We start from the raw sequence: 16,908 nt of genomic DNA, 5'->3' as shown, positions 1-16,908 counted from the left end.
CCAATTTGATGATGGGTGGAGGTCATGACCACTGGGGGAGTAAAGGAGGGTCTTGCCTTGAACCGTCCAATGGTCTTGTCAGTTTGGGTATCTTTAGGGAATTTAAACGCAACTACAACAGGTTTAACTTCCTGCATCTAAATTCTGCCTAGGAAAGCTTCAGTTATTCCCTCAGGACGTCCAGGTCTAAGCCCGCCCATAACACACCTCCCAACATGCCTCTCTGAGCTCTGGATGCACAGCGGTTTAGAAGTGCTGCTGAACGTCCAGAAAGTTGGTTTTATCTGCACTTGGACATCCCTGCTATTAGGAATCAAAATGCCAACTTAGGTGGATTTTAGGATGTTTCAAAGTTTTGATTATGCCCCCAAAGGAAACTAGTTAAAGCAGGGGTTCATTCACTCAAAACATCACAAAAACAGGACAGTTGACAAAATCATAAATAAACGGAGAAAAAAACCTCAATTGTGGGTCGCCAGGACTACACAAGTACCTAAGCTCACCACCTCATCACGGGTTTATAAAAAAACTCCGTACAGTTATAAATTACTTTCATACTTCAGCATCACTTTAGAAGAATAGTTTTCAGAAAATTCTCAAAGGATTTGAAAAAAAACGTCCTGTAATTTTCTATAAATAAGTGAGACAGCCCCAAACTAACTAAATGTATGGCAATCAGCTCCAGCTGTAGATAAATTCTGAACAACGTCTAGTAGCGTGGCTAAACACTTATGCATCTACAAAAAGATCCCACAATAATCATTAGACGCGCTGATAAAGGAGGTGCGATTGTAATATGGGGTTTGGAGTTATATTTAGCAGAAGCCAATAATCAACTCTCTAAAAGAGACACATATATGAAAATGACTAGTGATCCTTCATTGGAAATATTTGAAAAAATTGCTCAAAAGAGTTCTGAAGCTTTAAAACAAGGCTTCATAACAAAAAAAGAATATATGTTTTTGACACCTCAACATTTTAAAATTCCCATATTCTATCTACTTCCCAAAATTCACAAAGACACTCAACATCCCCCTGGACGCCCAATAGTTTCGGCTCGCGATTCCTTGTTGGAGAAGACAAGCAAATATATTGATATAAAGCTGAAGGATCACCTGAAAGATATTAAGTCATATATTCAAGATACTACACAGTTTCTTAAAATGCTAAATGACATTGAACCTGATGCTTTACAAAATTGTACTTTAGTTACTTTTGATGTATGCTCGTTATATACCAGCATACCCCAAGATGAAGCCCTTCAAGTTCTGGTTAATCTATGGAATAGGCAATATAACCCTGAGAGTGGTTTTGTACTATTTTTGAAAGAACTAAGTGCCATAGCTTTGAAAAACAACTATTTTATTTTTAATGGAGAACTCTTTAAACAACTTTCTGGCATAGCTATGGGTGCATCGTTTGCCCCAACCATAGCCAATTTATATATGGCATGGTTTGAAGAGACTTTCATCTATAAATTGGCAGGATTTCAATGTGTGTTTAAATGGTGGCGTTTTATAGATGACGTGTTTGTAATATGGCTAGGAACTCAAGTCCAACTCCAAGAATTTGCTTCAGAGCTGAATCAGTGCCATGAATCCATTAAATTTACTATGTCATCTACCGTATTTTCGCGGATATAACGCGCACCTGTGTAAAACGCGCACAGGGGTATAGCGCGCAGAAATCACGATGATATGTACCAAAACTTTTCTATACCGCGCTCAGGCATATAACGCGCATGATGCCCGACGCTCCTTTCGCCCGCCCTGACTTTCCGTGCGCTGTCCCGACTCTCCGTTCACCCCCCCTGACTTCCGTGCACTGCCCTGACTTTCCGTGCGCTGTCCTGACTCTCCGTTCACCCCCCCTGACTTTCCGTGCACTGTCCCCCCTTGAAGTCCTGTCCCCCCTTGAAGGTCTGTCCCCATCCTGAAAGCCTGATGCCCCCCCCCGACGTCCGATACATCCCCCCCCCGGCAGGACCACTCGCACCCTCACCCCGAAGGACCGCCGACTCCCCAACAATATCGGGCCAGGAGGGAGCCCAAACCCTCCTGGCCACGGCGACCCCCTAACCCCACCCCGCACTACATTACGGGCAGGAGGGATCCCAGGCCCTCCTGCCCTCGACGCAAACCCCCTCCCCCCAACGACCGCCCCACCCCCAAGAACCTCCGCCCGTCCCCCAGCCGACCCGCGACCCCCCTGGCCGACCCCCACGACACCCCCACCCGCCTTCCCCGTACTTTGTGTAGTTGGGCCAGAAGGGAGCCCAAACCCTCCTGGCCACGGCGACCCCCTAACCCCACCCCGCACTACATTACGGGCAGGAGGGATCCCAGGCTCTCCTGCCCTCGACGCAAACCCCCCTCCCTCCAACGACCGCCCCCCCCCCAAGAACCTCCGACCGCCGCCCCAGCCGACCCGCGACCCCCCTGGCCGACCCCCACGACCCCCCTTCCCCGTACCTTTGGAAGTTGGCCGGACAGACGGGAGCCAAACCCGCCTGTCCGGCAGGCAGCCAACGAAGGAATGAGGCCGGATTGGCCCATCCGTCCTAAAGCTCCGCCTACTGGTGGGGCCTAAGGCGCGTGGGCCAATCAGAATAGGCCCTGGAGCCTTAGGTCCCACCTGGGGGCGCGGCCTGAGACACATGGTCGGGTTTGGCCCATGTGCCTCAGGCCGCGCCCCCAGGTGGGACCTAAGGCTCCAGGGCCTATTCTGATTGGCCCACGCGCCTTAGGCCCCACCAGTAGGCGGAGCTTTAGGACGGATGGGCCAATCCGGCCTCATTCCTTCGTTGGCTGCCTGCCGGACAGGCGGGTTTGGCTCCCGTCTGTCCGGCCAACTTCCAAAGGTACGGGGAAGGGGGGTGGGGGTGTCGTGGGGGTCGGCCAGGGGGGTCGCGGGTCGGCTGGGGGACGGGCGGAGGTTCTTGGGGGGGGGCGGTCGTTGGGGGGAGGGGGTTTGCGTCGAGGGCAGGAGGGCCTGGGATCCCTCCTGCCCGTAATGTAGTGCGGGGTGGGGTTAGGGGGTCGCCGTGGCCAGGAGGGTTTGGGCTCCCTCCTGGCCCGATATTGTTGGGGAGTCGGCGGTCCTTCGGGGTGAGGGTGCGAGTGGTCCTGCCGGGGGGGGGGATGTATCGGACGTCGGGGAGTCGGCCGGGCAAGAGGGCTTGGGCTCCCTCTTGCTCCGATCGTGGATGCGGGTGCGGGTGGGAGCGCGTGCGAGCGGTCGTTCGGGGTGGGGGTGCGAGCGGTCCTGCTGGGGGGGTGAATCGGGCGTCGGGCGGGGTGGGAACTATGTTTAAAAACTTTTCTATACCGCGCTCAGGCATATAACGCGCGAGGGGTATGCGCGGTAGGTAAAATCGCGTATAACGCGCGCGTTATATCCGCGAAAATACGGTAGTAAAAATAAAATAAGCTTTTTGGATGTATGGATACAATTGGATGGAATCCGTTTAACAACATCGGTATTTCGAAAACCAACGGACAGAAATACACTGTTGAGATTTGACAGTATGCATCCTGTACATCTGAAAACCAGTATTCCCTTTGCTCAGTTTTTAAGATATAGGAGAATTTGCAATAGTAAAGAAAACTTTCTCCAAGAAGCAAAGGTACTGGAGCAAAGATTAAAATCTAGAAATTATCCAACATCTATAATTAAGAAAGCAAAGAAAAGAGCGCTATTTAATCCCAGAGAGACACTACTGGATTATAACAAATCTCCTGAGAATGATGAACAATCTGAAATAATTCCCTGCATTATCAAACAGACATGCGCATCTCCACAGATTATCAAGAAATACAAAAAACATCTTCCACTGCTTAAAACACTTCCATGTTTTTCAAATAAAAGATTTATTTTTCCTCAGTCCAGAAACAGAAATTTAAACGATTGGCTGTGCCATACATCTAAAGAAAAATTTACAGAAGAGAGATTAGAATCTACTCTTGGACATAGCCCATGTGGACACTGTATGAATTGTAAAATCATGTCCACTATCTCGAATTTCATAAATCCTACTGATGGGAAAAATTACATTCTCAAACATACCTCCACCTGTCAAACAGCTAACGTGATCTACATAATACAATGCCCATGCGAATTATTCTATGTGGGCCAAACATCACGCAATTTAACCATAAGAATAACTGAGCATAAAAGTTGCTTAAATACATGTAAAATGACAGCTCCAATAGTGGCTCACTGTTTAAAGTTAAAACACAAGTTTGAAAGCCTTAGATGTTGGGTGGTGGAGAAAGTGATCCCTTCAATGAGACGAGGAGACATGAGAAAGCTTTTATGGCAAAAGGAACAACAATGGATAAACCGCCTCCATACCATAGAACCACTAGGTTTAAATTCTGAATATGAGTGGCAACCTTTCTTATGAATGCGAGGTTCATTTGTTTGGATTGAGTATTATATGTGAAGCAGTGAGGATTGACCTATGACCCTTCGCGTTTTTGCGATGATGTCATGACGCCCGACTCGATTCAGTTTTTAAACGAGTCGGGCGCGTATCTCGGTCTGAGGGCCATTTTGAGAGAGCCTGGCCGCCCGTCATACAGCTGATAGCGTGGAGACTACTTTGTTAACGAATCCCCTGAAGTAGCCTGCTTGCAGGCGAAATAGAAGATCTTATCTATCGGGACGAAGATGTTTCTTCAGATGAGTGTTTGACTCTCTTATATACGCTAAGATGCATAAGTGTTTAGCCACGCTACTAGACGTTGTTTAGAATTTATCTACAGCTGGAGCTGATTGCCATACATTTAGTTAGTTTGGGGCTGTCTCACTTATTTATAGAAAATTACAGGACGTTTTTTTTCAAATCCTTTGAGAATTTTCTGAAAACTATTCTTCTAAAGTGATGCTGAAGTATGAAAGTAATTTATAACTGTACGGAGTTTTTTTATAAACCCGTGATGAGGTGGTGAGCTTAGGTACTTGTGTAGTCCTGGCGACCCACAATTGAGGTTTATTTTTCTCCGTTTATTTATGATTTTGTCAACTGTCCTGTTTTTGTGATGTTTTGAGTGAATGAACCCCTGCTTTAACTATTTACAACGTACATTGAGTTGAGATTGTTCTTTACAGAATACGATTGTACCTTTATTACATTAGTTAATTTACCCAAAGGAAACTAGCCAAACGAAGAGCTTTGGTGCTGGAGAAGGATTTTGTGTGTGCCATGGACCGCCAGAACTAATAAATCCGTTCTGGAAAATATCAAACCAGCTATGTCACTTGAAGCCCAAATGATAAAGTTACGACTGTCTTAATTTGGTCAAAGATCATTGGAGAAGGACATAATGTTTGGGAAGATTGCAGGAACCAGGCGAAGAAGGTGACCTGCAATCATGGAGATGATGCTGGAGGACTTTTCTGGACGAGCACAAAATCTTTTTAGATCTGTAATTCATCAATTCGCTAGGACTTGAGCAGGAGTCAATGGCACCTATCATACTGTATCTCCCTCGAGCTGAAGAAGCCCCAGTCACCCCAGCCCTTACTCATAGGGAAGTCGTCCCATCCCCTTGATTACTTTTGATCCTCTTCTTTGACATTAAAAAGAAATGCAGTTCACTAGAAAAGTCTTTATCCTCTCACTTAGCAAACAAACAGTATCAAAACTTCAATCAGAAAATTCACATGCACACACCTGGACACACAGATCTAATTAGGGCTTCCATTTACCATGTAGAGGTTGGGTCTCTTCTCTTTTAACTCTCCATGATATTGGATAATGGCCTTGAGATGGGGCAGCTTGGATTGAACCTGAGTAGGAAACACAAGAGGTAGCATTGGAATCCTCTCTCATGCTCGTTTATGCCCCTTAGTGCCAGTGTTTTGAGCTACACTCGGTGACTTGATAGGTAAGGTGACTTATAACCTGAGAAAAATTCTTACCTGCTTCGTAAAAATAGTGATTCCATTAAACAACAACCAGTTCCCAAGGCCCTGAATTTAGAAGCACAATTCATGTTTTACATGTGGGTGTTGCGGTGCTTTCCATGTGGAAACCCCATTCGTGTGTAAACTGACATTTTCAAACAGCCACAAAATACACATGGATGCGCCAACGATGTGGAAACATCCCCATGTAGTCAGAAGGCGTGGCAGAGGTGTTCGGGTGGGGGGGGGGGGTGACATGGGCATCCTAGCCAAGCATACAGTGGAGATGTCCAATTAAGACAGGTGAGCTTTGTATATTTCACAAATCTCTTTTATTCACTTCAATAGCTCAATGACTTTAAAAAGAAGCGGCTCAGGATCCAAAATGCTTTAGTGGTATGAAAGTCAACAGAAGCATTTTGGATCCTGGGCTGCTTCTTTTTAAAGCACAACATTAGGAATTCAAAGTGGTCCAGCACGTTTGGCTACCTCAGTCACATTGTCTTCATGATATTTAAGACTCCTGATGCAGGACAATGTGGCCGAAACATGTACATGTCGAGTCATTGAGCTCTTGAAGTGAACAAAAGAGATTTGTGAAATAGACAAAGCTCACTCGTCTTGATTGGACATCTCCACTGTTAGCTTGACTGTTTTTGCTTCCTTGCAGTGTAGCAGGGATTCCAGTTACCATGTTGACGTGCAGAGAGTGAAAGGAAAATATCAAAGATTTACACCTGCTATAAAACTCAAATAAATGCAGAAGCTGCTCATTTTTTTTGACTGCTTGCAGTGGTGGTGATTAGAGGAGAGGTACTTTGAGAGTCTGTGAGTCTGATAAATATAGATAAAACTAAATTTCTTTGATTGGGTTCACAGGATTTGGCTAGCTTTGATCTTTTGTCATATATGGGTCACAGAAATTATACGTTCGTTATGTTATGTTAATCAGGTTTTCTATTCCGCCTTTACCTTGTCAGTTCAAGGTTGGATTACATTACATCACAGGACGTTACAATGGACAGATTGATGTGAACATTCAATAGAGTTCCTAATACAGGTAGATCAGTTCATTTAGGTCATAGTTTCAACTATCTAGTTACAAGTAGGTCATTGTTCACTCTTCGTTTTGTCCCAGGAGTTGCATTAGACAGTTTAGAAATGGGCTTTTACAATTACTACTTCAGTTACTTCAAGGTTGGCTTCTTGTCATGGTACAGAAATGCTTTTAAATGTTTTCTGAATCCGAGGTAGTGATCACAAGATAGTAATATAAATGGTTGTTGGTTTCCAGCATTTTGCTAAATGATATTGGGTGGCAGTGGCATACCAAGGTGTTTTGGGGGGGGGGGGGGGGGGGGGAGAGAGAGCAGACCGCCCTAGGTGCAGACTATGAAGGGGTGCTCCCAGGATCGGTGTCATGGTCCAGGAACTTTGCTGCTCTGCTGGTATTGGGCTTTCCTCTTTGCTTGGTCCTGCCTCTGCAGAAGCAGGAAGTAGGCAGGACTGGCAGAGAGGAAAGCCCAACATCGGTAGAGCAGCGAATTATGGATGCCGACAAAGAGAGAACTTGCATACCTCCAGGCCTGCCTTCTAAAGCAGCAGCAACTGTGGCGGTGGCCGGCCGTAGGAGGCAGAACTCTGAACAGGCTTCTTGTGGCCTGGCTGCAGCAGAGAGAAGCCCTAGCGGAGCAGGCCACAAACAGCCCATTTGGAACTGCTTCTAATGGTCAGCCACCGCCACCACTGCTGCTGCCATTGGAGACACGAAAGAATGTCATATCTCATGGTGGGGGTGTCGGTCGGGTCCAGAGGTGCTACACAGGGGAATTGGAGAGAGGGATGGAAAGCTGCTGAAGAGAGAGGAAGAATTGTTAGACATAGGCCGGAGGTGGAGGGGAGGGAGACATGCACGGAGAAAAGAGAAGGAGAAATGTTGGACATAGGGTGGAGGGCAGGGAGAGATGGTGCATGGGGAGAGAAAAAGAAATGTTACACATGATAATGGAGGGTAGGAAGGGAGAGATACTGCATGGAGGGGAATAGAGAGGTTTGACCCAGGGCCCAAGGCAGGAAAAGAGAGAAAAATGGTAGACAGTGGGAAAGAAACAGAAATGTTGGATATGGAGATGGAAGATAGATGGTGAGCACGGAGAAAGAAGAAAACATCAAATGGGCAGGAGACCCTGGTGATCAAGTTAACAGAAGACAAACAGAAACCAGAGCTTGGGACCAACATACTTTGAATAATAAATTGACCAGACAACAAAAGGTAGAAAAATAATTTTATTTTCTATTTTGTGGTTAAAATATGTCAGATCTGAAATTTGTATACTGCCAGAGTTGGTGTTAGAGAGTGTGAGCTAGGACCTAACAGAGAGGAAAAGTCTTTTTTCTGTTTACACCACAGCATGGGCATGGGTTGGAGAGGTTGTAACCCTATCTCATGTTATACATTACATTTATAGACCGCATAACCTTCCAGATTGATGCGGTTTACATAAGCAAGAGACTGTACAAATCAGAGAATTACTAACCCGTTCTGGGTCTCTGGGGAGGACGGGCTTTTAAAATTAATTAATTAATTAAAATTACTAACAATATTTTTATACTGGGGGAAGGTGTGTTAAAAAATGATCGGCCCTGGGTGTCACATATCCTAGGTATGCCACTGTTGGATGGATAAGGTAATTTGCCTGGTAGACTTTATATTGTTGAATGCTGGGAATTGTAAGTGGAAAAGGTTTCTGGTAGAATATCTGTTGGAGGCACCTTGGAGTAGGTTGGCCAATTCTGTTAGGGAGTGGAGGGCATTCTCTCTCAAGATCTTAAAGGCAGTGATGCCTAATTTAAATTTGATTCTTATGGTTATCGGCAGCCAATGTAGTTTCATATAGTAGGGCTGTAGGTATTTCGATTTCCATAGTCTTACTTGTAGTGTAGTTGAGATAGATGCTTTCAGAATTTAGTGCAATTGCCAATCCTATTTCATAAGAATTGCCGCTGCTGAGCCAGACTTAGCTTTCTCATCATTTATTGTATGCGACTTTTCAGGGATAGGTGGTTATCAATTTCTACTCCTAAGATTTGAGATTGTAGTTATAATGGAAAGTCTGTGTTGTCTACTGTGATCCTTAGAGTGTAGTATGGGTCAGTCGAGGGTCCTAGCCAAAGGAATTTGGTTGAGGTCCAGTTTTTTATGATGCGGACACATTTTTTGACGGTGGAGGTTTTGACTAATGCAGTCATTATAGGGAGCATGATCATTATGTCTTCCTATAGGTGAAGTGTTTAATTCGTGCGAGACATAGATCCATGCATTCATTGGCATCCAAAGTAATTTGATAATATACGGAGGAATTCAATTATATTTAGAAATAGCAAAGATCACCCTAACTATTTGTAATCTACTCAATAACCCTTTTAGACTATATTACAATAGTCCATCTGGGATAGGATGAGTGATTGACCCAAAATTGCAAAAACGGATTTATCAAAATATTTTTGTGCAGCCCAAATGATTTCTTACTAACTGAGTTGACCTGATTTTCCATTGTTGGCAAATTATCCAATTGCATACCTAAAACTCTAGTTTGCATATCAAGAGGTGGCATCCTCCCAGCAGGGTCCCCCAAGGATCCCCATTTTTACCATCAGTGTTCAATGCAATCCTTGGGTCAAAATAAATACGCAATTCTTTCTTGAAGAACTTGGTCTGAGTTGTGGTAACTTGAAGCCAGTACATACCTTGTTTTCTCCCAGGCCTAGGCAGTTTCCTAGGGCCCATCAAAAGTCCTGAAGATACCCCTGGTCATAGGGGACACACCAGAGCATATGGTTTGTCACAGTGGAACTCCGCTCTGAGGAGTGTTTGTGATAATATACAAATCCTAATTAACTGCCCTAATTGGTTGTTAGCTAACTGCTCATTACTCAGTTCAAATGCAAACACGACTTGGGCTTGATGTAATAGAATCCAAGGAATTATGGACTATCTCCTCTGGAGCCTGTCTCTTACCCTCTTTCAACACCCCTCTGTGACCTAAGCTCAGCCTGATCTCTGTCTGCCTTAGACTCTTCCAGCTCCACTTGAGTCTGAGTGCTGGTGTTGGGGACCAGAATGTGGAAATAATTGGGTCGGTGCTGGCACAGAGACTAGGCAGATTAGGATTTGTGCCTAGTTGGTATACATCAACATATGTACTGTATTAAAAGGGATGAAGGTGCCGCCTCCCCTAAATCGTATACCCCTGATCTCACTCCAGAGCAGGGTTCTCAACCGAGTCCTCAAAAAACACCCAGCTACCTACAATGAACATAAGAATAGCCTTATTGGGTCAGACCAATGATCCATCAAGCCCAGTAGCCCATTCTCACGGTGGCCAATCCAAGTCACTAGTACCTGGCCAAAAACCCAAGGAGTAGCAACATTTCATCCTACCAATCCAGGGCAAGCAGAGTCTTCCCTCATGTCTTAACAACAGACTATGGACTTTTACTCCAGGAATTTGTCCAAATCTTTTTTTAAAACCAGCTACGCTATCCATTATAACATGAATATGGATGAGAGAAATTTCCATACATTGGAGGCAATGCATGCAAATTTATCTCATGCATATTCATTGTGGATATGTTGAAAACCAGATTAGCTTGGTGTGTTCCAAGAATTGGGTTGAGAACCCCTGCTCCAGAGGGAGTTAGCCGATGAGAGCGACAGACCTAGAGGCTATGGAATATTTTATTTTTCCCTGACACCATGGGAACATGGATCCATTATCAGGACAAGAATAAGATTGATCTAGATGAGAGATGGAAGTGAGGTGGATGGAATGAGAAGAGAGTGAAGTACCTGTAGGATTTTGGTGAGCTGCTGGTGATTCTCCACTACGAGGATATTTGCTTTACAGTTCTCAGCCACGTACTGGCATGCCTCTGGGGAGCTCGTGACGTAAATTCCAGCTGGAATGCCACTGGAAGCAGGCACAGAGAGAGAAAGTGAGCAAGAAAAAAAATATATAATACTGAGAACTGAGGTCCAGAGAAGAGAAGATAGGGGGAAGGTGCAGTGTTTTCTACTGTTAGGTTTGTAAAGTACTGTGTGATCTTGGTTTTCCTTGTTTTTAGCTATAAGGACATAATAAGGTGGTTTGGGAAGGATTGGAATCACAACCAACATCAGTCTGCTGTAGCCCAAGGAGGATGGATTAAGACATTGCTTTCAGTGAAAGTAAAACCTGGAGGTCTCTATCATCCCTCCTTTCTCTGGAGCTATCTAACCCTAATCATAGGGCTTGATCCTAGCTCCCCTGTTTCATATTTATTGCAGCCCTTGTGCTCTAGGTCACATTTTGGAAGTTTTGGGCTAGACCTGTTTTTAAAATGAATAAGGGCTGAAAAGGTACTCAAACTGACCAGATAACCACTGGAGGGATGAAAAAATGCCCCCCCCCCACTCCTTCAGCGGTCACTGACCCCTCCCACCCCTCAAATATGTGCATGAAACAGTCCATATCTGTCTCTATGGCCAGTCCTAGTAGAGCTGCAAGCAGGTCTCTGGAGTAGCCTGGTGGACAGTGCAGGGAACTGCAGCGAAGGGGACCCAGGTCCATGTGCCACCCTTACTAGTATACTTCTGGTGGAAAGTATGAGCCCAGCAAAATACCATATAGGTGATACCTGCAGCCATAAGGGCTATTAGGGTGGTAGACAGGTGGGTACAGTAGGTTTTGGGGGAGTTTTGGAGGGGTCATCATATAATGTATTAGGTTATGGCGCCCTTTCAAGTTTATTATTAAATTTGTTATGTACGCAGTATCAAATGCGTATAACATTTTAAAAAAATGGGGGTAACACAAAATTCTTGAATACAATTCCATACAAATTCTATACATGACTGGCACAGAGGGTGAGGGGGGTGAACTACAATATTTAAAGAGAGAAAGGAAACATTTAAGGGAAAACACATATGATGGGTAACAAAAAAAATAAAAAATAAAGTTTATAAATCGTGTTAGAAACATAGAAACATACATAGAAATAGACGGCAGATAAGGGCCACGGCCCATCCAGTCTGCCCATCCCAATGACCCTCCCTATCTATATTTGCGGATAGATCCCACATGTCTATCCCATTTGGCCTTAAAATCAGGCACGCTGCTGGCCTCAATGACCTGAAGTGGAAGACTATTCCAGCGATCAACCACCCTTCAGTGAAGAACTTCCTAGTGTCACCGCGCAGTTTCCCGCCCCTGATTTTCCACGGATGCTCCCTTGTTGCTGCGGGACCCTTGAAAAGGAAGATATCTTCTTCCACCTCGATGCGGCCCTTGAGATACTTGAATGTCTCGATCATATCTCCCCTCTCTCTACGTTCCTCGAGTGAGAAGAGCTGCAACTTCCCTAACCACTCCTTGTATGGGAGATCCTTGAGTCCCGAGACCATCTGGGTGGCCATTCTCTGGACCGATTCCAGTCTCAGCACATCCTTACGGTAATGCGGCCTCCAGAATTGCACACAGTACTCCAGGTGGGGTCTCACCATGGATCTATACAACGGCATAATGACTTCAGGTTTACGGCTGACGAAACTCCTGCGTATGCAACCTATGATTTGCCTTGCCTTGGAGGAAGCTTGCTCAACTTGATTGCAGTCTTCATGTCTTCACTGACGATCACCCCTAAGTCTCATTCTGCTTCAGTTCTTGTCAGGATCTCGCCATTAAGGGTGTAAGTCTTGCATGGATTTTGGCTGCATGACTTTGCATTTTTTGGCATTAAAACTGAGTTGTCTATTTTTCAAATGCGTCCTTAAAACAAGAAACTTTTTAAGGAACGCTTGAGTTTTTCTACAGAGAATTCAGTACGAATGTTCCAAAGCTGGGGCTGAGAAAACAGTCGATCTCCTGGTCCCTATTCTTTTTAATGAAGGGACAGTCAACAGATGTTGTTGCGTTGATCGAAGTGCCCTAGATGGAGAGTAGGGTATCAAGAGACGACGCAGAAAAATCGGAGCACGAGTTGGTTGGATTTTAAAGCTTATTCTATGTGTGAAGTGGTGTAACGTGATCGTATTTTTTTGAATTAGTGATCATTTTTATTGCTGTGTAATCTTTTTATTTCTTTTTGAGTTATGCCCTGAAATAAAGCATTGCAATAGTCAAGTGAAGTTCACAGCAGTGCCCCCTAGGATGCCCCACTGCTCTGCTGCCATGTCTATGTGGCCCCTCCTACATGCAAATGGCTTATTTTGGATTTTTTTCCAATAACGGGAAAAGAATTACTCATCTAGCAGGACAAAACATCTACTGGGCCATTAAAAAAACACAAACCAAAAAACAATACAACTATTACTACTACTATTTATTATTTCTATAGCACTGAAAGGCATATACAACGCTGTGCATTGTAACATATAATAGACAGTCCCCGCTCAGAAGAGCTTACAATCTAATTTAGACAGGACCTTTCAGGGTTGGGGAGATTATCGTGGGTCTACGTATCTGACAGCAGCGAGGGGGAGTTAAGAGTTGAAACCAGTTTCAAAAACGTGGTTCTGTCGCTTGGATTTGAACACTGCCAGGGACGGAGCATGACACATTGATTCAGACAGCCTGTTCCAGGTATACAGCTCCGCAAGAAAGAAGGGATAGAGTTTGGAGTTGGCAGTAGAAGAGAAGGGTACAGATAAGAGGGGCTTGCCCAATGAACGGAGATCACGGGGAGGAGCATAGGGGGAGATAAGTGAAGAGAGAAATTGGGGGTTTCAGAGTGAAATCACTTGTAAGTCAGCAAGAGGAGTTTAAACTGTATTCAGAAATGGACGGAGAGTCAATGAAGTGACTTGAGGAGAGGGATAATGTGAAAATAGCAGCTCTCACGGAATACGAGTCGTGCAGCAGAATTTTTAAAGGATTGAAGAGGTGAGAGACGGGTGCACGGGAGGCCTGAGAGAAGTACGTTGCAGTAGTCTAAGCACGAGGTGATGAGAGCGTGGACAAGAGTTTTGGTAGTGTGTTCAGAGAAGAGGATGGATTTTGGTAATATTATAGAGGAGGAAGCGACAGGATTTGGTGGTTTGTTGGATCTGAGCAGAGAAGGAGAGATCACCCCAAGGTTGGGAGCTGACGAGAAGGGGAGGAGGATATTGTTATCCACAGAAATAAAGAATGGAGAGAGGGGGAGGTGAGTTTCGGTGCTGCCCCCATTTCATGTGTGCAGTTTCTTGTACAAAACAAGTAGATAGATTGTTTGTTCTATGATGTATAAACAGTGTGTGTTCTGTGGACTCAAGCTCCCAGAATGCTTAGCTGCTTCCCGAGGTATTGGCTGCAGCTTGTGTTGGATCCTGCCTTCTTTAGCTCTGGAAGAAAGCTGACTCCATCTTAGCCACCACATGCTGTAGAGAGAGTTTGTCTCCCTAATCTGTTTGCTGGCCTCCTAACTTGAGTCTGTTAGTAGAAGCTAGAATTCGTATTACCTTTGCTTAGGGACTATGCAGAACATTCCTGGCTTTCCCTATGTATAGGATGTGCCGGTTGAGTGTATGGACTCTATGAGGAAGCATTGCTGTAAGATCGACAAACTGTAGGTGTTCATGCTTGTTCTAAATTGATATTAAAAAAGACCTGTTCAAGGAACACGGAGCCCAGGCTTGGATATATTTAGGCTACAAGCCCAAAGAGTTAAACTGCTTGACTATCATTCACGTCTTGTGAGTTCAAAAATGGACATTTTCTGCACCCGATTTTTGGATGTTTTTCTCAAAACATCCAAAGTCGGATTTAGACTTCCTATTGAAAATACTCCTCCATGTCTAGCCTGCAGCTTGCTTTGACTATCTCTCCCATGTGTTGAAATCCTTTTCACAGGCCCCAAATCTTATACCCACCCAACCTGACAGAAACATTGAGGGAGAGGGAGGAAAGGGAGACAGAGAAAACAGTCTTACCCTGCCATAATGGCGCCAATATCCGCAAAGAACCACTCTGGGCAGTTAAAGCCAAGGATTGCAACACCATGGAAACGCTCCAGGCCAAGCTAGGGGAGATCAGAGAGAGACAGAAGCATTGCAGAACCTTCTTTCAACCAGAAATTAGAGATAACAAACATGGTACATAATATAAGATGATATTTTGTTGTATAATAATATGCGACCTGAGAGAGTGTCAGCTCCTGAAAAGAGATCAAGAAATCTATTGTAAATCCAATATAAAAGGTGTCACCTTATTTTTAACAACCCAGGGACAAAGGGCTAGATTCACTAACAATAGTGACTCAATCGCTGTTGGTCAATTCTCTGGCCGATTTTCCAACAGCGATTGATTCACTATTAAGTTTGCATTCAAATGATTTTCACGGAGGTGCATCATGCTCCCAACGTTAAGGTAGGCGTTACGGGGGTGGGGTGGATAGGGGGGGGGCCCTCTGGTGGAAGGAGGGAGTGGGCATCCCTCCTGCCCTTTCTTCAGGGGGGAGGGGGAGGTATTTGTGAGCAGGAGGGAGTTGGCATCCCTCCTGCCATTTTTTTGGGGGGGAAGAGAGTAGGGAGAAGGTTCAGATGGGTCACCGCAGTTGTTGGAGGAGGGGGGAGGGGAGAGGGGGGAGAGGGGCATGCAATTATCAGGGTTCATTGGGGAGAGACTGTGGCAGTGGTGGGTGATTTTTTACCGATAGTTCTACAGCAGTCAGGTTTTAGGATCGGTAAAACCCGATGCCAAAAAGCCAAGGAATGTAAGTGAATCGATCACTTGGCTATTTTGCATGGGGTTTTACTAATTTGCATGGCCGGATTGGAAAATGGCCGATCAAGGGGAAAAACACGGTGAGTCATTTTGTGAATCGGGTCGGTTAGCAGTGATCGTTGACTTTAGTGAATAACAGCCAAAGGATGCTCCTATGTCATGGTACTGAGGATCTCAGAAATAGATGTTCCAAATAATCCCCACATAACCTGGAGCGCACAAACTGATGGGATCTAATTGACATTACAGAGCTATTATTTCACTCAGCTTATCCTTTATTTCCTCTATTGTGACTTTCCTAAACCAATTTAAATTTACTTTTAAACCGGAGAGGTGAGTCTATTTCCTACCTATATCTAAGGGGGAGAGGTAAAAGCATTGCCTGTGTGTAAGTCTATCACCTTTCCTTCCCTTTTTCAGCAAATGTTACACTGAAAAGGACAAAGTCTAAATATTGTCCCCTGTGAAGGCAAAGGAATCCTTGAAGTGCCCCAGAACTGATGAGCAAAGTAGGGAATTGTCCCAGGAGAAAACAGTAGATAAAACCTAAAATTCCTCCTAGGGCTCTGCCAAGAAAGAAAATGCCTTTGCATAGCAGTGCACAGAAAGAGATAGACTCCTCATGCCTGTTTACCTTTTTCTAAGCAGCAAGTGAAAAGCAAGGTAACAGGACTACAAATCCCATCAGGCCAAGGGCAGAGAATTTCTAAAGCCAGGACTGGAACAGCTCCAGGGCCTAGCAAGAAACAGAGAGTGGTGGTAAATGGGCAATACTCGGACTGGAAGCTCGGTGCTTGGACCCATGCTCTTCAACATCTTTATAAATGATCTGGACATTGGTACGACGAGTGAGGTGGTTAAATTTGTGGATGATACGAAGTTATTCAGAGTAGTGAAGACACAGGGGTATTGCGAAGATCTGCAACGTGACATAAATCAGTCTCGATGAATGGGCATCAATATGGCAGATGAGGTTCAATGTCGATAAGTGTAAAGTGATGCATGTCGATAAAAATCTCATGCACGAATATAGGATGTCCAGGGCGGTACTTGGAGAGACCTCCCAGGAAAGGGACTTGGGAGTTCTGATCGACAAGTCGATGAAGCCGTCCACGCAATGTGCGTTGGTGGCAAAAAGGGCAAACAGAATGCTAGGAATGATAAAGAAGGGGATCACGCACAGATCGGAGAAGGATATCATGCCGCTGTACCGGGCCATGGTGTGCCCTCACACTGGAGTACTGCGTCCAGCACTGGT

At 44.9% G+C, this 16,908-nt stretch overlaps 1 protein-coding gene across 5 annotated transcripts in view; it reads right to left on the bottom strand.

Moving 5' to 3' along the window:
* Positions 1–16,908, bottom strand: part of LOC117356937 (long-chain-fatty-acid--CoA ligase ACSBG2-like) — an 85,165-nt gene that overhangs the window by 34,185 nt on the left and 34,072 nt on the right. For 4 of the 5 annotated variants that reach the window (XM_033936935.1, XM_033936917.1, XM_033936927.1 and 1 more), the window contains exons 5-7: positions 14,858–14,946; positions 10,760–10,880; positions 5,713–5,793 (exon numbers count right to left, since the gene is read on the bottom strand). In XM_033936935.1, coding sequence (XP_033792826.1) covers positions 5,713–5,793; positions 10,760–10,880; positions 14,858–14,946 — 291 coding nt within the window. The remainder of the gene's footprint in view (positions 1–5,712; positions 5,794–10,759; positions 10,881–14,857; positions 14,947–16,908) is intronic. The other variant, XM_033936946.1, reaches the window with a different exon arrangement.

The sequence above is a fragment of the Geotrypetes seraphini genome, chromosome 1 (assembly GCF_902459505.1).
Source record: "Geotrypetes seraphini chromosome 1, aGeoSer1.1, whole genome shotgun sequence".
Taxonomy (NCBI): domain Eukaryota; kingdom Metazoa; phylum Chordata; class Amphibia; order Gymnophiona; family Dermophiidae; genus Geotrypetes; species Geotrypetes seraphini.
This window is presented reverse-complemented; position numbering and strand designations above follow the sequence as displayed.